This window comes from Hypanus sabinus, chromosome X1 (genome assembly GCF_030144855.1).
Source record: "Hypanus sabinus isolate sHypSab1 chromosome X1, sHypSab1.hap1, whole genome shotgun sequence".
NCBI lineage: Eukaryota > Metazoa > Chordata > Chondrichthyes > Myliobatiformes > Dasyatidae > Hypanus > Hypanus sabinus.
Genome location: NC_082738.1, coordinates 40513135 through 40536727, shown reverse-complemented (window position 1 = coordinate 40536727; position 23593 = coordinate 40513135). Strand labels below are relative to the sequence as shown.

The following is a 23593-nucleotide window of genomic DNA, read 5'->3' as shown; positions in this document are numbered from 1 at the left end:
CTCCTTAGAATCCTCTCGAGTTTCAGCACGTTCTTCCCATGATAAGGGGCCCAAATTGCTCACAATACTCCAAGTGAGGCCTCACCAGTGTGTTATAAAGTCTTGACATTACATCCTTGCTTTTATATTCTAGCCCTCTTGAAATGAATGCTAACAATGCATTAGCCTTCCTCACCACAGACCTAACCTGAAAATTAACCTTTAGGGAATCCTGTACAATGACTCCCAAGTCCCTTTGCACCTAGTTTTTTTTTTACATATTTCCCTCCATTTAGAAAATAGTCTACTCTTTCATTTCTTCTACCAACGTGCATGACCATACACTTCCCGACACTGTATTCCATCTGCCACTTCTTTGCTCTTTCTCCTAATCTGTTTAAGTCCTTCTGTTGCCTCTCTACTTACTCAACACTAACTGCACTTCCACCAATCTTTGTATCATCTGTAAACTTTGCAACAAAGCCAACACTGGGCAGTCTGTCACTGTTTGAGCTAATGGAACCCAGATTGAAGTTTAAAGTATATTTATTATCAATGTATATTACATACAAATTTGAGATTCGCCTCTTTATAGATAGCCACAAAAAATGAAAGCAAACAGAACCCACGAAAAAAGGCCACCAAACACACTAAATGCAAAAAATAAAAATAACTGTGCAAGCAATAAAAGGCAATTAATATTCGAAACTAAAGATCACGAAAGTAAGTTCACAGCCACGAAGCAGGTCTGAGAGCCCATTAGTTGCAGGCCACAGCCTCAGTTCAGTACAGTGACGAGTAAACCTTATTTACTCCAGTCCAGATAACTTTATTGCCCCTACACCCGGTGATTGGAACCATGATGCTTTAGTGTAGATGCAATTCAGACATTTGACAATAACATTATATTCCTTGTACTAAATACTCTCCTCTCTGTAAGTTCCTGCTTCATTCCCCAAGGTGATTGACCACGTAGATCACTACTCCCAGACACTCAATGACGAAAGATTTGTTACTTCAGAGCTGATAAAATAGATTTGTGTTGGATAATAATGCTAAGTATCTTTAAGGGACCTATCCCCCTCGCTCAATGATCTAGTCCACCTGTTTATCAAAACCATCCTAAGTGACCTGTTCCCCCCCCCCCCTCCCCGGCTAGATCTACCCCTTTTAACAAACGCCCTGCTCCGGGTATTTCAATGGCCTCGGTCCCCAGCACTGGACAGTCCGTCACTAGAGCCGGGTTTTACCCTCCAAGGTGAGTAGGTCCAGCTCCTTCTGGCTTCTCTCGCCGCTGTCGGCCAGCTCGCCATCAGGCTCGGCGGACACATCCTTCATCTCCACATCGGGGGCCGGGGGGCCGCCAGCGGCCTTCACCTTCTCGGAGGTGGGCTCCTTGGATCTGTGCTTTCCCGTGGTGTCCTTCATACTGTGAGGAGGGAGGGAGGGTCGGTGGAGTCTGCACCAAGCACACACGGCTGTACAATGACTGAGCACAAACCGGGGAGAGGCCGCGCCGCAATGCACGGCACGCCGGGAAAATCACTAGACGCTGGCAATCGATCGGAGCACCGTTCACCGCAGCCCCCATAGTCGAGCGCAGGCGTCCCGATCAACAGCAGTGGCGCAAGGAGTAAAGAGCATTTCAAGTTAATTGTTATAGGTGTAAATACACAACTTAGAAGTGCGATGAAAAATAGCTTTTTACAACATTCCTGTCTTCAAACAGCTCATCAACATTAACTCCTCTTTAGCACTATTTCGTAACAGTATTTTTTACGACTGGCACTGCTGCCCCGAAAACTCAAACTTTACGACATACGTCAGTAATAATAAGAACAGAGTACTGCGCAGTACGGGCTATCATTCTAACCCTTCCTTCCTACACAATTTAAAAGCCCTACATTTTTCTTACATCACAAACCAGAGCAAATCTGCAGATGCTGGAAATCCAAGTAACACACGTAAAATGCTTGAGGAACTCTGCAGGCCAGGAAGCAGCTATGTGGAAATGAGTAGACTGTCGACGTTTCAGGACAAAACCCTTCATCAGGACTTTTACATCCATGTGTTTATCTAAGAGTCCCTTAAATGTCCCTGTTATATCTACCACAGTGGGATCCAGGCACCTACCAATCTCCATTAAAAAAAAACTACTACCTCTCCGAAACCTTACTCCACTCACCTGAACATGATGTCCTCTTTGTTATTGGCTATGGCTGCCCTGGGAAGCAAGTGCTGCTTATCCACTTGATACTAATTCTTTCTTACTGTTTTTTTTTGTTGTTAAAATACGGTAGTTTCAATGCTTAGATACTTTAGATTGAATTGAATTTATTACTTCTATCCTTCATATGCATGAGTAAAAATCTTTATGTTATGTCTCTGTTCAAATGTGCAATTTACAATAATTTATAATAAATATTATGTACACCAGGATAGTCAATATAACATAGGAGTACAATTGTATCAGCATGAATTAATCAGTCTGATGGCCTGGTGGAAGAAGCTGTCCCGGAGCCTGCTGGTCCTGGCTTTTATGCTGTGGTACCGTTTCCTGGACAGTAGCAGCTGGAACAGTTTGTGGTTGGAGTGACTCGGGTCCCAAATGATCCTTCGGGCCCTTTTTAAACACCTGTCTTTGTAAATGTCCTGAATAGTGGGAAGTTTACATCTACATATGTGCTGGGCTGTCCACACCACTCTGCAGAGTCCTGTGATTGAGGGAAGTACAGTTCCCATACCAGGCAGTGATGCAGCTAGTCAGGATGCTCTCAACTGTGTCCCTGAAGAAAGTTCTTAGGATTTGGGGAGGGGGGGCATACCAAACTTCTTCAACCATCTGAGGTGAAAGAGGGGCTGTTGTGCCTTTTTCACCACACAGCCGGTAGGTATAGACTACGTGAGATCCTCGTTGATGTTTATGCCAAGGAACTTAAAGCTGTTCATCCTCTCAACCTCAGATCCATTGATGCCAATAGGGGTTAGCCTGTCTCCATTCCTCCTGTAATCCACAACCAGCTCCTTTGTTTTTGCGACATTGAGGGAGAGGTTGTTCTCTTGACGCCACTGTGTCAGGGTGATGACTTCTTCTCTGTAGGCTGCCTCGTTAGATGTAAAGACTAAGTTTCTATAATAACTAATGTATTAAAATAATTCTTACACATTAAATGTTCCAACAGCTGATTTTTCCCATCATAGTTGTCATTGTTATGTATTTTCTGAAACACTTCATTAATTACTGTATTAGCCCACAGACATCAAAAACAGAGCAAAAAAGCAAGTCAGCCACGTGTGGAAAAGGCACGTTTTTGATCATTTGTCTACCATAACTCTGTACTGTCCCGTGGTGGCCTACTTTCACCTTTTTTGAGGACTCGCATTAAATTCAACCATCTTAGATAACTAACCTTTCCAGTTTGTGTTAAAGATGGTCAGTTTTAATGTAAAGTCTTCTAGCATTACAATAACAGTCTCTCTCTGCAGATGCAGACCTGCCTGAGTATTACCAGTATTATTTCAGATTCCCAACAGTGATACCCCATAGATCCAGTATTTTTAAAAAATTTCACCTCCATACATATTCATCTGCTTCTATTTACACCTCCTCCAGAAAATTTGGCTAAACTTAGAACGCCTTCTCCACCCACCACATCATTTGAGTCATTCCAGATGGAGTACCTGGTAAGGCTCTGAAATCTCTCACAGCTATATCTGGAAGTTCCCAATTATACCAGTGCCTAAGAAGAATAAGAAGCTGCCTTAATGACTATCGCCCGGTAGCACTCACATCTACAGTGATGAAATGCTTTGAGAGGTTGGTCATGGCTAGAGTCAAATCTTGCCTCGGCAAGGACCTGGACCCATTGCAATTTGCCTATGGTCACAATAGGTCTAAGGCAAATGCAATCTCAATGGCTTTTCATGTGGCCTTAGATCATCTGGACAACACAAACACCTATGTCAGGATGCTGTTCATTGACTATAGCTCAGCATTTAACACCATCATTCCCACAGTCCTGATTGACAAACTACAGAACCTGGGCCTCTGTATCTCCCTCTGCAACTGGATCCTCAACTTCATAACCAGAAGACAATCTACGTGGATTGGAAATAACATCTCCACGTCACTGACAATCAACACTGACACACCTCAGGGATGTGTGCTTAGCCCACTGTTCTACCCTCTCTATACCCATGACTGTGTGGCTAGGCATAGCTCAAATGCCATCTATAAACTTGCTGATGATACAACCATTGTTGGTGGATTCTCAGATGGTGACGAGATGGTGTATAGGAGTGAGATATACCAGTAGGTTGAATGGTGACACAGCAACAATCTTGCATTCAATGTCAGTAAAACCAAAGAACCAGTTATGGACCAGAAAGGACAAAACTAGGGATCATGAACCAATTCTCATAGAGGGATCAGGAGTGGAGAGAGTGAGCATTTTCAAGTTCCTGGATGTCAAGATTTTTGAGGTTTTAACTTCATCCCAACATATTGATACAGCTATAAAGCAGGCACAACAGTGACTACATTTCATTTGGAGTTTGAGGAGATTTGTTTTGTCAACTAAAACACTCAAAAATAATTGCAGATGTACCGCAGAGAGCATTTTGATTGGCTGCATCACTGTCTGGTATGGGGGTGGGGGGGGGGATGCTACTGCACAGCATTGAAATCAGTCAGCGTCATCAGGGAGACATCTTCAAGGAGCAGTACCTCAGAAAGGTGGCGTCATTATCAAGGACCCCCTCCACTCAGGACATGCCCCCTGCTCATTGTTACTGTTTGTAAGGAGGTACAGAAGCCTGAAGACACACACTCAGTGATTCAGGAACAGCTTCTTCCCCTCTGCCATCTGATTCCTGAATAGACATTGAACCCTTGAACACTACCTCACTATTTATAATTTGTTTTAGCACTACTATTTTTAATTTAACTATTTAATATACATATATAGTTACTGTAATTGATTTACTTTTTCTATATTTATCACATATTGCATTGTACTGCTGTCACTGAGTTAACAAATTTCACGGCATATGCCAGAGATATTAAACCTGATTCTGATTCCATCTCTCATGGGCTCCACACCAATGCAGATATTCCCTTTTCTTCCCTCCTCTCCTTTCTCTGCATCTTAGAAAGTGCCTGCTCTCTATCTTATCCTTGTTCTGATGAAAGGTTATCAACCTGAAACATTATCTCTGTTTCTCCCTCCATGGATACTTCTTGACATGCTGGGTATTTTATTTCATTATTGGCTATTCTACTATACATCTACAAACTGAACAATGCAATTTGAAGGTCAGTTGATGAAAGCATTACAGCACAATGGAGTAGCTTGTAGAGCAGGTGCCTAACAGCTCCAGTGACCCAGATTCAATCCTGACCTCTGGTGCTGTGTAGAGTTTGCACATTCTCCCTGTTACCGTGTGAGCTTCCTCTGAATGCTCTGGCTTCATGCTGCATGCCAAAGACGCGCACACAGAGAGGTTAATTGGCTACTATTAGTAGGTGAATCTGTGGGGTCAGGGTAGTTCATGGTAAATGTGGGAAACTAAAATGGATTAGGGTAGGATTAGTGTAAAATGTGAAGTCTTGATAGACGACGTGGTCTTGGTGAGCTGAAGGGCCTGTTTTCACACTGTATCTTTTTATGACTGATTCCAAATATTATAAACATAGTTCATTGCTATTTAAAAAATTCCAACCAGGTCTTTGAGAACATTTTTCCATTATTAACAGTTAAAACTGTCATAAGGTGGGCGTTGGGAACAGACCTAAATGCAAGACACAGACACTGAAGTACTAGGGAAAGTGGGACCTGGTGTGTCAGAAAGCAAGAGAAGTTGGGGAGTAACAACGCTGGACAAGACTAGGATACAGGGCCTGGGCTAGGACTAGACTAGGAAAGAAGGACCTGGGTGAGGAACTAGGAACAGGAAACTGGGAACCTGGGCAAGACCCGAAACCTGGGTCTAGACTTGGGCTGGGACTCCGGATCTAGGCGAAGACAAGACATGGCAAGGCAACAGGACTGGATGTGGGGGCAGGACGTGGGACTCCAGGACTGGACGAGCACATGAAGGTCAGACTAGGTCTTGGTCAAGGGAGAGCAAAGCAGAAGCAGGGAGAGGCGTAGCTGGACATGGACACTGGCCCTGGACGAGATCAGGACTCAGGGCCTGGGCTACGACTTGGACTTGGACATAGACTGGAACCTCCTCGGGGCCTGCGACTTGGATTGGACTTGGACACAGAACAAACAACCACAGTCCATTCGAGTAGCGGCAAATGGCCTGCCTACTGAGCTGGATACGAGACGACAAAACGACCACAGTCCATACGAGTAGTGGCAAACAGCCTGCCAACTGAGTCTTGGGCTCGAGCACAGGAACAATGAACAGGGACCCCTCCTTGGGAATAGGACGTAGGGCTGGGGCTTACACAGAGTCAGGACCCCTCCTTGGGGACAGGACGTAGGGCCAGGACTCATACACGGACACTAAACACAGGGACACAGAGAGACAGTTCCAAGCTCAACGATAGATAGTGCCTTCTGTTGGCGTGGCAAAGCTCTGGTCTCACTCTGGCAGCTGAACTTGATGGCAATACAGGCAAGGATGCAGGCGTGGGTTGCCCACAGAGGCGAGGACAGGATACTGATCAGACGAACCAGCACCTATACTCAAACCCAGGGCCACTTATATTCCCGGCCTCAAGATGAGAATCAGGTGTCTATGACTAATGAAACAAGGGACAGCCGGAAGACCCAGAGTCTGGAGTCCATGGACCAGACCGTGAACCGGAATGTGGATTTCACGGACCAGACCATGACAAAAACTGAAAAATTCAAGCCCAAACGTTCTTTATTCCCCTTCTTGAAATGACATTCTGGATTATTTCATACAATATCTTGTATGTAAACTAGACCACATAAAAAAGAGCAGTTGACTTTATGAAGGTTATTAGTCAAGTATATGATTTCCTATAAGAGGTATTATGGATATAATTAGTAAGGCAAATTTCTTTACTGTAAAGTATCATCTCACTGTAACATGTCATATATAGTATTTCAAATGCAGTAAAAGAATCACTTTGTCATAAATGTAGAATCATTGTAAAAAAAAAATGCTGCATTCTTCTAAACCAAGCCTGAAATTGACAATAAACTATCTCTGAGTTCAAGAGGTTATGCACAGTAGTCCATGGCTTGACTATGTTAGGTGTCTTTAAGAGGACTAAATTGTTGATGAACAGAAACTGTTTGGGGTTCATCACTCTTTTTTAAATGTGTTATGTAAACCACCAAACTTGGTAATACTTTTGATGTCAATGTTGTTACCAAGGTTAGTGACATTTCCAATTTTGAAACAGGAATTACTGATGGTACATATGCTGACAGGGGAAGTGTTTGCAGTACTTCCTTAAACTAAAGACTCTGAGCTCTATTGTTCACATGTACTATACCAATGTCTCTGATGATATTATTCTAAATTATTCAACTTAAACAGGATGGTTATCCTGTTCGGTTGGGTGTCCCTGCCAACCAAAATTACTGGAGACTGCTTAATGAGACAAAACCCAAAATACATATCGTCAAATTTGTTCATTTTGCATATGAATCAAATAGGTTTACCACTATAAAAAAATCTAACCCAGTTTTTGAGACCATTTTGTTTCCTATTATCAGTTAAAACTAAAAAATATTCAAGCCATACCATTTATTTCAAATGATCAGCTTTCTGGATTACTTCATAGGATAGTTAAGAATCAACTACTTTGCTGGGAATCTGACATTGTTTGTACTGTAAGCCAGACCAGGTCTGATCTGCTCTTATCAATGCAATCCAATTGTTTTGAGCTCCCTTAACTACAAACTAAGCTACAGGATATTCACCCACACATTAAAAAGTGCACCCAGTTAGATACCAACTGGCTTACTGTCCAGTAGGTTAATCACCATGTCATTGTATTCCATATGGGAACCTTGGCACTCTCAGCTATACCGGTGTCAGCTCTGGTCCTGAGTCGCATAATCTACAGCTAGCTTCAAATCCAGCTTCTTCCAAGTGCTTGGTCTCTCTTACCTGAAAACCTCTGCCACAGCTGATCCTTCAGAATTTCAGGACAACAGACTTTCCTCTTTCTCCCAGCCTCAGCGGCAGGGCGTCCTGTTCATTTGTGGATTTAAGAGATTCCTGAATGAGTAGTATCCACACCAGAACACCAGATTCAAAAACAGTTACTTTCCTCAAGTAGTGAGGCTGGCCAACACCTCCACCCACTAACCCATCCCACTACACTGCCAACCACCACTACTTTATCATTTCCTATCAGTCACCTTTTGTACAGACATTCATGTGCCTAGCGTCATTTTATGCACATATTGTCTATGTATACAAGCTATCTTATGTATTTATCTGTGATTTTTATTATTATTATATTCTTTATCTTTGTTTTTTTGTGCTGCATCAGATCCGGAATAACAATTTTGTTCTGCTTTACACTTGTGTACTGAAAATGACATTAAACGATTTTGAATCCTGAATACTTTGTCAAACACTACTTTCACAGCAAGTGAATGGGGATCAGTTTAATGGTACCTCTTATAGCATAATAATCCTTTAATAACACCTCTCATAACATGATAATGCTTCAGTATTGCACTGAAAAGCTTGCTTTGGTCCTTGACCTGAAGACTTTACCAATAACTTAGAGAACATTAGCCAAGCCACCATAATAGAGGAGCTTAGGATTACATGGCTATCAACATCACTTTTATATTGTAAAGTCTGCAATTTAAGTCAGCATATTCTATATCACGTCATGTTATCATGTACTTATAAAACCTGCTGTTGTTCACAGTGTTGAGCCCTTGTCTCTTATAATTCATTCAAATGCATCTTTTTGATTGGCTTTGCTGTTGCCTATTATAATATTAACTTTTAACTTATTTGCAAGCAGCTAGATGAAATGTGCTGTATTTGATTTAGAAATGGTAGAATACTAACAAGATTATGATTTTATCATTTGGTTTTATCACATTTAGCCAGTTTTGTAGGACAAGGTTATCAATTTTGTGATAGTCAAAGACAGGATAATATTATTCGGGGGAGGTAATTAAATATTTTTACTCATTTAAACAATAAACTTTATTTATAATAAAGCACAAAATCTTTCTGCCAGTATAATGTATTTTTGCAAATATAAAACCAGCTGTAGGAAAGTTCTATGGTGCCCCAACATACCTTAATTTCATTGTAAATGATTTAGATTCACAAAACGTCTTGGAGTCTCAAGTAAATCTACAAAAGCCAGTTCTGAGCTGCTGAAGTATGCCTAGTTATAATTGGGTTGAACCTGCTCAACTTCATTCCATTAAGAATCCTAATAGCCAGACATATTTGCCAGAGTCACGATTTAAGCGTACAGACATAAAAATGGATTACTCTGTCCACAGAGCTAACAGTTCCAACTCGATTAAAAACAGAATGAGCAATATTAACTGATTAATCATTTGTACTGATTGTCATAGAAGGAAGTGGTAAAATTTTGGTTAAATTACTGGACAATGCAAAGGCTAATGATTCAGAGGCTAGAGAATGAATTCACCATGTCAGCTGAGGTGGTGACATTAATAGTATGATTATTAATATTAATACTATTAATAATTGGACACTGTGAAACTATTAGATTGTCACCAAACTCAAAGACACTCATTTGTGTTCCAAGACTTAACATCTGATTAAAATTATTGTTCAACTTCAGTGCAAGGTTTACTTTGAGTGATTTTATTAGGACTCTTAAAATACTGGACTCGAGGGGCCATGTTTCTAACAATTATGTCAATACTGACTGGCCAAAAACAATTGGTGCTGGTGAAAATAGTTGCCCGTTTCAAATCTTAGCAGGGAAATACACTATGAGACTTCTGTGAAATGCAAAAGGCTTATAATCACATTTTGCACTTTCTAGCTGCATTGTGTAATATAGAGCAAATGTTTACTATAAATAATTCAATGATCAAATGTGAGTAAAATTTGCAACTGGCAAGTGAAAATTGGATTTCTGCTGGGTAGTGGTTGGAAAGAAAGGGCAGGGTTGCTCACTTGTTTCAGTTCAAATTTGGAGGAGAGAGAAAACAGAAATGAAACAAAACCTTGAATGTGGTGGCAGATTCATTGCTTATACCTTAAAAGCTGAAAGTTCCAGTGAATATTTCAGTGCATGTGAATAAAGCAGGAGACAGCATATTACATGAATACTGACCTTTATTAAATATCAGAATACTGTACAAAGGAATCATAAAAATATTATTCACACTTTCTTATAAAGATCTAGATGAAAATCTGCAGAGAAGGGCAGTTGGCTGACAAGACCTTTTGCTGCCAGATGCTCAATTAACCCTTATTTACAATACACGACAATATGTTCAAACACTAGTCCCCAATGCAAGTAATTCTTCAATAGTTCATAAACACATCTGATAGACCAGTATAAAATTCCAAACATCCCCACTCTGACACATAATTTATTCAGATTTCACCAAAATAAATTTGGAATCTGTACCTCTGATAGCCACTATAAAAATAGTGCATTAGTTTGACCCTGGGTTATCCTGAACTTGCCCACGTTTGCTGTTTTTGGACTGGCACTGTTATTGCTCAGCACCACCCCATCACCTGCTAATATTTGACAAGATACATACTGAAAGTAGAAAGATGTTCCAAACTTAAAAATACTGTACTTTACCAGTTTTCATACTTTGACAATACAGAACCCATCATAATAAAACAACCTTCCTTAGCATATTTACCAGTATTCAAAATCTATAAATTCAAGGCCTTAACTATCTTGTACAAGGAATCAAAATAGTATAGTAAAGCAATATTTTAAAAAGTTAACAAACCCTGATTACATAAATTTAACATTTTCACTACCACCTTATTAGCATTTACATAACGTGACACAAAGCTAAATTTTTCAATAGTTTCATGGTAGCTTGTGAATGCAATTAAATAAGTAGCCTTCAGTAATTGATAATCAAAATGCAGTTGATCGTGCACATGATCCTTTCTTCTACAGGAACTATGCAATGGCATGCTTAACTGCTACAGATGTTTAGGTTTAATTCATATATTATTTCAGATTTTTAAATTAAAATGTATCTTTTTTTTTAAAGAAGAAAGTCATCCAGTTTTGGATCTTATTTTCAATGAAAACCTGAGGTCCAAATGTTCTCTTTTTGCTTTCCTTTAGAGTGGAACAGACTGGTGTCAGCTTGTAAATATTTTAATAGAGCAACTTTAACTTTTCTTCTATGATAAAGCACAAGTGCAAGAAATAGATTTATAATTAAATTAGAAAATGTTAAAAAATTGTTTTACGTCTACCAGCTTTTTGAAAAAGCTTTTTTCCCCGAACACGTCTACCTGTATAATCTCACTTGGCTCCTAACTGGGAAACTCCCTTCCTCCAATGCAAGCATAATTTTTAAACTCAAAAGGTATGGTAGATTTTATACAAAGATTAGTACTCTTAAAGACTTTGAAAGTCCAACTTAAAAGTAGTAATCATTCAAATTCGTAGCCAGCAGGAAATCAAAGGTGGAAACAGGAACTGGTTTACCAGTGCACCAATTTTTCTTCTCTCAGGCTGGCTTAAATGCCCAAACTTTTCATATGTGTACTGCACCATATACAAATTACTCTTGAGGTGGCTGTGACTATTCACTGTTTCCATCAGTTGTTGGTTTGGTTTCATGTTATTCCCACCTTCACAGCAATTTCCTTGGTGGTGTGGGGGGGGGGGGGAAGAATTATTAGAGTTCAATGCTTGTCCTGCCCAGCTTTCATACAAACATATTCACAGGGTGCAGCAACAGATTGATTTTTATCTTTAATAATTTATAGATGAAGAGACCATATAACCATCTGAGTTATAGAGATCTAACTGAAAAGGATACATTTTCTGCTTCATACCCACATGGTGGTAGCTGCTAATCTTTTGTTTTGAACTGAATCAGTTGTTTGAATGGATAATAGCATTTTTGTCTTTGACACCCATAAGGAAAGCAAAATTCCACATCTTCTAAAGAAAAATGTAACCTCTTGTCTGTAACAGCATTGTAACCAGGTTATGTTCAATCGTGACATTTCCTCAATCAGTGAATTTAATGGCTTATAAATTTTTGTCAAATTGCATCAAATCAAACAATTCCAGAATTACAGGACTTTTTAAAATGATTGATAGAAAAATGGCTCTTAGGAAGTGCTGGCTTCAAATTACCATCACTAAAGACAAAGGTTCAGCAAGCTATATACTATACCACACAAGGCTTCACTGTCCATGCTTATCTTTGATCATTTGTTATGGTATTTATTGCTTAAAAATCATGATTCACAGTGCTATTTTTTTGTAGTCCTAACAGACCTCGAGGACAAGCTGAATGTACCAGCCTGTACTTCAAGTTTGCAGCAGGTATTTTATAAGAATATAAAAGTCAGGTACATCACTACCATCTCGTAATAAAAAGAATCAATGAGAATTGTACTGCATTTTTCAATCAGTCAAATTACAATATACTCCGACAATAGGTACAGATTTTTTTTTAAAAAAGGCAAATTTACAGGAAAGTTGCATGATTGCTAAAGTTTTACAGTATTCCAACAATTAACATCCTGATTTATGTTTAAAAAAATAAATCACTTTGAGATTCTCTATATCTTGGGTAGATAAATTTAATTATCCAGCCCCACTTGTCCTCAGTTAACATATGGGCTCTGTATTACATAACACTTTTATATATTTTAGAAAATGTATCCAGAAGCCACCTTCTTAATTCAAATATTCATGAGCTGTGCTTCAAAACACACCTTTACTAGTGTTTTACATTCTCCTTAGTAATTTTCACGTACAACACTGAACATATGAAATCAAAGAACAAAAATAAATAATATCTGCAAAAAAAAAGCAATTAAAATGCACAGTAAGACCAGCACTGTTTCTTGAGGGGCATCTAGTCATATAGACCATGTTTACAAGTATCCCAACAAAGTAAAAGACCCCTAATTCTGCTGTGTTGGAGCATGAGCACCAAATACTTTGATATTACATTTTTCACCAGTTGCTTCCATTATTACAATGAAAACATGTTTTCTAAAATATCATTCAAACTATGTACCTTCATAGGTCTACTGCCATTACAATATTTACAAGTTATACTGTGATAACTGTTTGGTCAATGGACAGTAAAAATCACATCCCACATCAACTAAATGTCTACTCTATCAAAATCTCCATAACTTAATATGGCAACCAAAGAATCAAAAATATTATTTGAGAAAATGGGATCTACAGGCAGTAATAAAAAAGCAGGCTTTCTGTTCCAAGCACTGCAAATAGTTAATGTGATATCTCAGCAAGCAAAATGAGCTGCTTCACTCACAAATATACCAATCATAATAATATGTCCATGCTAAGAGTTTGAAGGATGTAGAATATAAACATCTAAGCATCATGATGCATCCTTTCTGCTGCTGGTTGGCCCAATAGCTTTTTTTCTTACTTGCCGACATTGCTGTTTTTAGTACTTGTTGATGCCAAAGATTCTGACTCCATGAAGTTGAGGGAGTTTTGGGATGAGGACGCTCATCAACGAAATCGTATTTATAACAAAATGTAATTTGTCGTACTTTGTGTAAAAACTGGTAAGAAAATACCTGTTTTTGAAAAAAGACAAAAAGCATGAAAACCTTCCATAGGAATCTGTAGTATTTTTATTTAATAGCCCAAGATATAATTCATGGGTTTCTATGGTACCAGTAGAAACTTGCCAGATTTTAATACTCACATAGTTTCTAATTTTGATAAATACCTTGCTCAAATTTTTGGATACTCAACATAAATTTAAACTTGACACTAATTAAGACAGGCAATAATGAAATAATTTTGTTAAGCCTTTGATCCACCCTTATTTCTATCAAGCACTTTGTGATATGGTGCAGTGGGTTTTAGTATCTTCCTGTAGCTCACCACTTTTACTGCTATCCTGTGAGAACCATCTTATCAAGCTTGGAGACCATCACATCCAATGAGCGACTGCAAATATAACTGAGGATATCCAGATGATATGGTGGACTCGCATGCCAATTCCTCACCACAATCCTAATCTTCCCAGTAGTATAACCTATTTACCCTCCCACCAACTTCTCTGGTTTGAGAGATTGTTTTTAGGTTTTAGTTTTTACCTCTCTTTTAGAGAGAAGAGCAATCTTGCTTAAATGGAAGGAGTCTACCCCTCCTACACATCTTCAATGGCTACGTGATATTATGTCTTATTTAAATTTAGAAAAGATCCGCTGCTCAGTCTTAAATACGAAATAATATTTTTATGATATCTGGGGACCTTTCCTAAATTACTCTTCCAATTTATAAAGTTTAACAGTGCACAGACTTTTATGTATATTTTTATCTTCTCTTCTTAAGTGACTATGTCTTTTTTTTCTAATTATCCATTGTCATCTATCAGCTTTTTTCTTTGGTAGTTGGTAGGGGGAGGTTGACTTTTTTATATAAAAAATTTATTTCATGATGTATGACATCTTTAAATTTTTGATTACAGAGTGGTATACCTTTATGTGATATGCTATAATATTTTGATCAATTTTATTACAATATATGAATGTACAGAAGTTATGTTGAGATGTATCTATGTGTTGCACTCTGTAAATCTTGTTTTTTTCTTCTTCTGAATAAAGATATTGTTAAAAAAAAAAGAGATTGTAATGTCCCCAATGTAATTCTGGTTGAACTGTTCTTAAATTTTTGAAGTGTGCAGCCTAAGATTATGCAAGGTGGATTTCCTGCACTGAAATACTTTGGGGTGTGATTGTAGAGAACAGGAACATAGGGAAGCATTCTTTTAGATTTTACAGAACTGACATTTCAGCAAAGTTATATCAAAAGGAAAGAAAACTTGCAAGTTCCAGACTGGTCACAATTCCATGAGCTGACTCAGTCTTCAAAGATTATATCTCAAACTCACAAGATAATGGGTGTGATAGTAAGGAATTTGCGTGAGGCTGTAAACTGCACTCCGTAATCCATCTGCTCCCAGTGGGTTAACAGCCGTGCTTTTCCTTGGTCTGGAGTTTCAAATGGCGTTCCCTTTACGGTGTGCAGAAATATATACATTCCCTGGAGGTAGAAGGGAAAAATAATTATATATGCATACATTCAGTATTCTTACCTTGCAGCAAATACTGGAATGAAGATAAACTAAACTGACAGAACAGCAATATAGACAAGCTAAGATGCCAGATTCAGAAAGCTAGCACAAATCACATTTCTAAATTTACTGGTCTGTATACCTCTGACAAATGTAATACAACTGGGACTTCCAAAAGTTCACTACCCTACTTAGAGCTTCAGCTAACTTGAAATTTAGAAAATTCTCAAACTAATAGAATTTAGAAAAAATAATTAAACATTATTCCACAGAATTACAAAATCTTCACTAGAACTCAATTGTAACTGGCACTATTGATGTGGAATAGCACATTTTGAGATGCGATTCCCTCAGCTACTTGTATGAGCATATGGGATACAACATGGATGTTCAGCATGTATATTGTATATATTTCTCTGACATTAAATGTACCTATTGAACAACATTTTCTCTGCCTTAGAGGAGAAAATCAACTGAGCTTCCTCTATTTGACAGATCAGATCTGCACTATTCATTTTACCCACTGAGCTGGAGTTACAAAATATGGTTGTTTGAATACAAGGTGTTTGCTCCTCCACCCTGAGAGTGGCCTCATTTTGCCACAAGTGGATGCTATATACTGACATGTCAGAATTAAACTGTTGGGCCACTGGTGAGTTCCGCTTTAGGCAATGGAGCGGAGGTACTCAATGAAGTTGTCCCCAAATTTACAACTGGTCTCACCAACGCAGAGGTGGCTGCATCAAAAGCACTGGATACAATAAGTGACCCCAGCAGACTTACAGGAGAAGTGTTGCCTCACCTGGAAGGACTGTTTGGGGCTCTGAATTAAGTTGAGGGAGGAGGTGAATGGGCAGGTGTAGCACTTTAGCACTTTGGCCACTTACAGGGATATTTAAGAATATCAGATCTAGAAATAGGAACAGATTTTTTTTGTTCCCCCCCCCCCCCCATACTTACTTTGCTACTCAGAATGTGGGTACTTCTGTGCTTTGTCTACTTTCTCTCACAATCCTTGCATTCTGGTTCCCTTTTGGAATTTCCTTTAAATTTCATAAATCCCACAGCCCCATATTTGCACCACTACATTGGTAGGACTGCTTGTTTACAGATCTATAAAAACAACTAATTCTGCCTTTGCATTCTCACCTGCTGCTAAAATTCTCACCAACGCTTTCATTATCTTTCGACTGGGCTATTCCAAAGCAGTCTTCACCAACTCTTTCAATCTACTAACCATAAACTTGACAATATTTGGGGGTCAACTATCTGTGTGCCAGCTTGAATCATGCCTCACTCCTGTGCTTGCTGATTTACAATAGATCCCATTATTTCAAAGCTCAATTTCAAAGCTCCAACCCTTACTTTCAAACCCCTCTGTGGGCTTCATTCCTTCCATCTTTATAAACTATTCCTGCACTACAAATGCTGCTGAGATATCGGGACTACTTCAGATGGCGGGCTCAGCAACTCTGGAAATCCATCACTAACCCTCTTTGGCTCTTTCTTGCAGAATCCACCTTTTAACTTCAGCAAGGGAACACCTCGGAGAATTGAGGAAATCTATGTCTTAAGACTTGGTCTATTTGCATTTCTCAGCACTAGTCTTGCAAATCTGCCATTAACCACACATCTCAATCTTTGTCCAGCTTTCACTAAATGCATTCGAAAAACAAATGATTTCCATCTTCAATTACTGTCTACTCTATTTATTAAACTTGTAGCCCATCTATATGAATGAGAGTGCAACATTGAACAGACTGGTTCAAACATATGTAATTTTCTCTAATTACATAGGAGACTTTAAGCTTCATTGCCATTTGAATCCTAAAGTTAACAAACAGATCCAAAAATCAGAAAGCAAAATTGCTCAACATTTTACTATGCAATTGTATTCCTCCATCTAACTTACTTATAAAATAAGTCATAAAGAGATACAACACCAACAGACCCTTCTAGCCTAAATAGTCTGTACCAACCCATCAACCACCCAGTCTGATGTTAATCCATTTTTATTCTCCCCACGTTCTCAATTCCCTCAAAATGCTATAATTCTCCTACACAACAAGGGCAATTTACAGTGGTCAATTAACCTACCAAACTGCATTTCTTTCAATGTGGGAGGAAAACACAGTCACGGGAAGAATATACAAGTTCTACACAGACAACATTCAAGGTCAGGGTTGAACCCAAGTACCTTGTACTACAAGTTAGCAATTCTACTAGCTGTGCCACAATTATAGGTCCTGTGAACTAGGAGCTAACGTAGGTCGGTAAGCAGAGGGTGCAAGTACTCCTAGCAGCCAGAGAATCACGGTTCTTGGCAACACTGTCCCACAGACTGAATGAAGGGGCTGCACTTAAGAGTTTTGTGCCAAGATGTCTATTGGCTGATGTCTGTTATTGTCCCTAGAAAGCTGAAAAGGACAGCTGGCAATGCCACCAATTGTTAGTGCAGTTGAAAGTAGAGGTGTGATGAGTTAAGCTGACAAACAGCTCTCTTTTTGTATTCTTGGCTTTACCTCATGACAATCCCTAATGACCTTCAGGTATCTCCTCTCATCTTTCTGCCTGCTTTTACACACTGACAACCTCCTATATCTGCCTCCATGGAATTGCTTCAAGATGTTATAGAAATCATAAGATCTTAAGCAGAATTCGGCCCATCAGGTCTGCAGTGCTATTCCATCATGGATGATCTATTATCCCTCTCAACTCCATTCCCTTGCCTTCTCTCCATAGCCTTTGACACCCTTATTAATTAAGAAACTATCAACCTTCGCTTTAAACTTGCCCAATGACTTGGCCTCCACAGTTGTCTGTCGCAATGAAATCCACAGATTCACCACCCTCTGGCTAAAGAAATTCCTTCTCATCTGTTTTAAAGGGACGTCCTTGTATTCTGAGGTTGTGCCCTCTGATCCTAGACTTCCCCACTATAGGAAACATCCTGTCCACATCCACTCTATCTAGGCCTTTCAACATTCAATAGGTATCAATGAGATCTCCCCACCCCACTACAGCCAACAAATGCTCCTCATACATTACCCCTTTCTTTACTGAAATCTCAGCACATCAACTCCTTTTCTCAAAACCAATATTAAAAAAAATATAAAAACACAAAATGCTGGCAGAACTCAGCAGGCCTGACAGCATCTACGGGAGGAGGTAGTGACGACGTTTCGGGCCGAAACCCTTCATCAGGAGTGAAGTAACATGGGATGGTCGAGGGGGGATAAGAAGTGGGGGGAGGGATGAAGTAGAGAGCTGGGAAGTGATCAGCTGAAGGGAAATAGGCTGGGTGAAGGTGGAGAATTATGGGAAATAAAAGAGAAAGAAAGGCAGGGCTGGGAGGAGATTATAGTGAGGGGGGGGGGAGGAAAGAGAAAGAAAGAGAACCAGACTAAAATAATAGATAGGGATGGGGTAAGGGGGGGGGGGGGGTCAGGTATCATCGGAGGTCTGTGAGTTGGATGTTCATGCCGGCAGGTAGGAGGCTACCTAGGCGGGAGAGAAGGTGTTGCTCCATTGACCTGCGCGTGGCCTCATCTTGACGGTAGAGAAGGCCATGGACAGACATGTCGGAGTGGGGGTGGTCTGTGGAATTGAAATGTGTGGCCACAGGGAGATCCCGTCACTGCTGGAGGACTGAGCGCCGGTGTTCGGCGAAACGGTCTCCCAGTCTGCGGCGGGTCTCCCCAATGTATAAATGGCCACATCAGGAGCACCGGATACAGTATATCACTCCAGTTGACTTGCAGGTGAAGTGGTGCCTCACCTGAAAGGACTGTCTGGGGCCTGGGATGGTGGTGAGGGAAGAAGTATGGGGGCAGGTGTAGCACTTCTTCCGTTTGCAGGGATAAGTGCCTGGAGAGAGGTCGGTGAGGAGGGATGGGGGGGATGAATGGACAAGGGAGTCGCGTAGGGAGCGATCCCTGCGGAAAGCCGAGAGTGGGGGGGAGGGGAAGATGTGTCTGGAGGGAGGTCAGTGGGGGATGAATGGACAATACCTTATCTCCCGCCTAGGTAGCCTCCTACCTGCCGGCATGAATGTTCAACTCACAGACCTCCGTTGATACCCCTGCACCCCCCCCCTTACCCCATCCCTATCTATAATTTTAATCTGGATCTCTTCCCCCCCCCCCCACTATAATCTCCTCCCAGCCCTACCTTTCTTTCTCTTTTATTTCCCATAATTCTCCACCTTCCCCCAGCCTATTTCCCTTCAACTTATCACTTCCCAGCTCTCTACTTCATCCCTCCCCCCACTTCTTATCCCCCCTCAACCATCCCATGTTACTTCACTCCTGATGAAGGGTTTCGGCCCAAAACGTCGTCACTACCTCCTCCCATAGATGCTGTCTAGTCTGCTGAGTTCTGCCAGCATTTTGTGTTTTTATTTATTTCCAGCATCTGCAGATTCACTCGTGTTGCCATCGAAAAAAAACCTTTGCACCAGTAGTTGCAACCTGAAATGATGCCCTGCCACAAACTATATTAAATCACCAGAGAAAGTGTGCTAGAATTTTAACAAAATGGTTTGGAGAAAGTCATTAGTCAACAGTAATCAGATAATACTTTTCATCTTGATTCTTTAAGATTCATGGGAGAAAGCAAGTGTTTGGCCCATGGTAACTGCTCATTGGCATCTGGTAAGTAAATTATTAAAACATTCATAACTGGATATGAATCAGTCCTTTCTCTTTTATGGTGTCATTTTACCAGATGACACTATAAAGCTTTTCTGTAAAATGTAGATCAGCCTCCAAAATTATGTTCTAAAGGTCATGGTAGGAATATAAATTGGAAAGAAAGTCACAGAATTATCTAAAATTAGAGCAAGCATGCGTCATATGCTAATGAGCAATATATTACCAGGAACTATATAAAGTATATTCTAATGTAACTTTTGGCAAAAAATTGTGCCCACAGTGTAAAATAACTTTTAATACATCTAAATAGACATACTGTGCAGTATGTGGTGCTCAGTCACTACAAATTAGAGCTTCCAATCAGTCTTCTTACATAAACCCCAATTATGCCAAAATTTTATATTTACTATCTCTACACGTTGTTCATACTGTAGTTAAAAGAAGGTCAAATTGTTATAATTGGCTCCAGTTATGGTTCAGAATTGGGATATTTTGAGCAGCTCGCCAGTATTGCGCACTAGAAGATCCAGATTAAAATTCAAATGAATAAAGTAGACTCCACTTTTTAATCCTTTGCCTGCCTTAATCTCAACCTTGGAGGGAACTTTCTTTCTTTTTAAATCTTTTTATTAATTTTAAACAAACAAATGAAACATGAATACAAAGAGCTTGAGAGTACATAATTAATAGGTTAAGGTATAAATACAAATAGATGATAGTCCATATACAATAACCTCCCAAACTCATAGTAGTTGCAAAAAAAATGGAGTAAATAAGAAACCCCCCCCCCCAAAAGAAAAAAACCTAACCAACATGGGCATTATGTCAAATATACACAGCAGCGTCAATAACTCCGCACCTCCATCCAAATAATTAAGGATAATAAAAGTAAGGTTTAGGAAAAGTCATTTTAGCTCATATGAAAATGTTGAATAAATGGTCTCCAAGTTTCTTCAAATTTAACTGAAGGGTCAAAGACAACACTTCAATTTTTTCTAAACTCAAACAGGAAATAGTTTGAGAAAACCACTGAAATATAGTTGGAGGATTAATTTCTTTCCAGTTCAATAGGATAGATCTTCAAGCCATTAATGTAACAAATGCAATCATCCGCCAGGCTGAGGGGGATAAACAACTATTATCCACCATAGGTAAACCGAAAATTGCAGTAATAGGATGTGGTTGCAATTTGATATTCAAAACTGTTGAAATAATACCGAAAATATCTTTCCAATAATTTTGCAAACAGGGGCAAGACCAAAACATGTGGGTCAATGAAGCAACTTCAGAATGACATCTGTCACAGGTTTTAGATACTTGCAAGTTAGAAATTTCTTGAATAATATGTTGGTCTTTTCTGAAATTATGTCCAATGGACATTACTGAAAAAATTTTAGCTCTGAATCCTTGCCAGAAGGGTTTAGTAGCCATCATTTATAATATGATCATGAAAATACAGCCAGGAGTATCAGAAAAAATTAAGGAATGGGAAAAAGAACTTCACTGTCTTATACCCACTAAGCAGTGGGAGAAAATTTTACAATTAATCAATTCTTCTTCTATTTGTGCTAAACATGCCCTAATACAATTTAAGGTTGTACATAGGGCTCACATGTCCAAGAGAACTTTCTAATGGAGTATTATGAACCTTCTACCACGCGATTCCTTTAAGAAAGATTTTGAATGCAGTCACATGGGTTTATATCTATTAGAAACAGACTGAGATTGGCAATTGAAGAGTGGCGAGTGCTGGGGTTCCAACAATCTGGACAGCACTTTTACGTACCTTATATACAAAAGTATAAAATCTAGGTCTTGGCTGCATCAAAGTCCAACTTAATTGTTTTTGTTTAATTTGTCTGCATATGGATATTGCAAGACCGCACCTCAAAATGATTGAATGAGCTGGGTGGTTTCATGGGATAGTTGAAAGTCAAGCATACCAATAGACCTGGAGTCACAGAAGGGCCAGATTGAGTAAGGATGACAGAATTTGCTCCCTGAATGACAGTGATGAATTAGTCAGACAATAACATGGCTACTATTACTAACAACAGCTTGGATATTTAAATACATTGAAATTTCCCAAGTGTCATGGTGGGATATCAACTTATTTCAGTAGACCAAAGGTCAGGCCTCCAGATATTAGTTTGGAAATTTGCCCATAAAACCACCTATCTGCAACATGCAAGAGATACTCAATCTGTAGAAAATGTACCCTTAAAAACAAAACATGGTCATATATACAATAAAATAAGCAACTGATTTAATTCTCATTGTTGGATACCATCAAGGATATTTATTATAATTAAGAGTTGATTGTAATATTTTGATCCTAGGAAATCACATAACACATATTAGCCATAATTAATGCAGACCTTATAAGCTTCCATGAAGGACTATTTAACAATGTTAAGCAAAAGAATAAAATTAAGACTTGAGGGAATACAAAACATATGCTGGTAAGAGTATGTGGCTAGCTGGGGCACGAGTTTGGGAACCACTGCCACAGAACAACCCACACCTTTGGGGGCTGATGGCAGCTGTTTCTAAATAAGGCTAGAAAACATCCTAGCATTAATCTGTGTAGCAGATACACTGTGCTCACAGGTGAACAAAGATACCCAGTACATGCTTACCCAGTGAAGGTCAATGACTTTGCATCCGCCACTTTGAACATTTCTTCAGGTAACCTGAATAATGCCTCAAGGGCTTGATGTTTGAGAGAAACTGATATTATTTGATGTGAGCAGAATGTTCCTACAGTGTCCAACCACGAACTCTCAGTAAACATTATCTGGCTGCCAAAATTGTTTTTCTCTACTGGTTAAAGGAGAAAAAGCAGCAAATTTGGAATGATGAGCCAAGAAAGAGACAGTGACAACAACACTGAAGTAGTACGTATCATTCGCGAGGATAATCTATTGGGGTTCTACAAAGAAGGCCAACTTCCCACTTTAAAGCCAATCTCAGTCGATGAGACCCGAGAACATCTTTCAAATGACAGATGGTACAGCCATGCACATCTTCTGTGGCAACAAATGACTGCAAGATGAAGACTTTTCAATTGCAGAACAGATCAAGATGCTCTCAAAGAAGAAAAATACAGTAGTCCAGGATATTCAACAGACTGGTTCAACACCATACTGTCTAAAAGGGTGCAATTTGTTCGGGTTAACATGCACCATGCAAGGAAAAGGTGAATAAGGAAAAAAGATGTACAGGTCATTTTTAGATATTTAAACTAATGAATAGACAAAAAGCTTGAATTTAGAAAACATCTGTCATAACCTCAGGATAAAACTGGTCTTCAAAGTATAACAAAACTAGTAAGCTATGAATAAAAATAAGTTCTGATTGCTGTCACGAGGAAACTTATAGGCAGCTCTTGGCTTCTAGAAACAGAGACCATATAATAGATTAATTAACAGTTGATCAGAAGAGAACAGAATGGAGGCAGTAAATATTCAGTAAGACAATTCCAGGTACTGTAAAACATCACAATGACAACAAACATTCTATTTAGGTAGCAGCCCTAATTAAAGTAACATTTAAATAATGAAGTTGAAACTTTGAAACTTCTCAGTTACTGATGCACCATCAATAACTCACTCTTGAGACGTAAAGGCGAGATATCGGCTTTTATTGACTGGAAGAAGGAACAAGAAGTGGTTGACCACCATACTACATCCTGGAGACTGAGAGGGCGGGCTCAGGCCT

At 39.4% G+C, this 23593-nt stretch overlaps 2 protein-coding genes across 5 annotated transcripts in view; both read right to left on the bottom strand.

Annotated features, from left to right (window-relative positions):
- The window catches only part of psmd3 (proteasome 26S subunit, non-ATPase 3), a 33212-nt gene extending 31516 nt beyond the window's left edge, over nucleotides 1–1696 (bottom strand). Inside the window, exon 1 of the mRNA XM_059956436.1 lies at nucleotides 1230–1696. Coding sequence (XP_059812419.1) covers nucleotides 1230–1407 — 178 coding nt within the window. The 5' untranslated portion in view covers nucleotides 1408–1696. The remainder of the gene's footprint in view (nucleotides 1–1229) is intronic.
- An 8549-nt stretch (nucleotides 1697–10245) lies between these two features.
- The window catches only part of LOC132384849 (ORM1-like protein 3), a 43706-nt gene continuing 30358 nt past the window's right edge, over nucleotides 10246–23593 (bottom strand). For all 4 annotated transcript variants that reach the window (XM_059956434.1, XM_059956433.1, XM_059956432.1 and 1 more), the window contains 2 exons: nucleotides 15039–15190; nucleotides 10246–13713 (listed from right to left, as the gene is read on the bottom strand). In XM_059956434.1, the coding sequence (XP_059812417.1) occupies nucleotides 13578–13713; nucleotides 15039–15190 (288 nt within the window). In that variant the 3' untranslated portion in view covers nucleotides 10246–13577. The remainder of the gene's footprint in view (nucleotides 13714–15038; nucleotides 15191–23593) is intronic.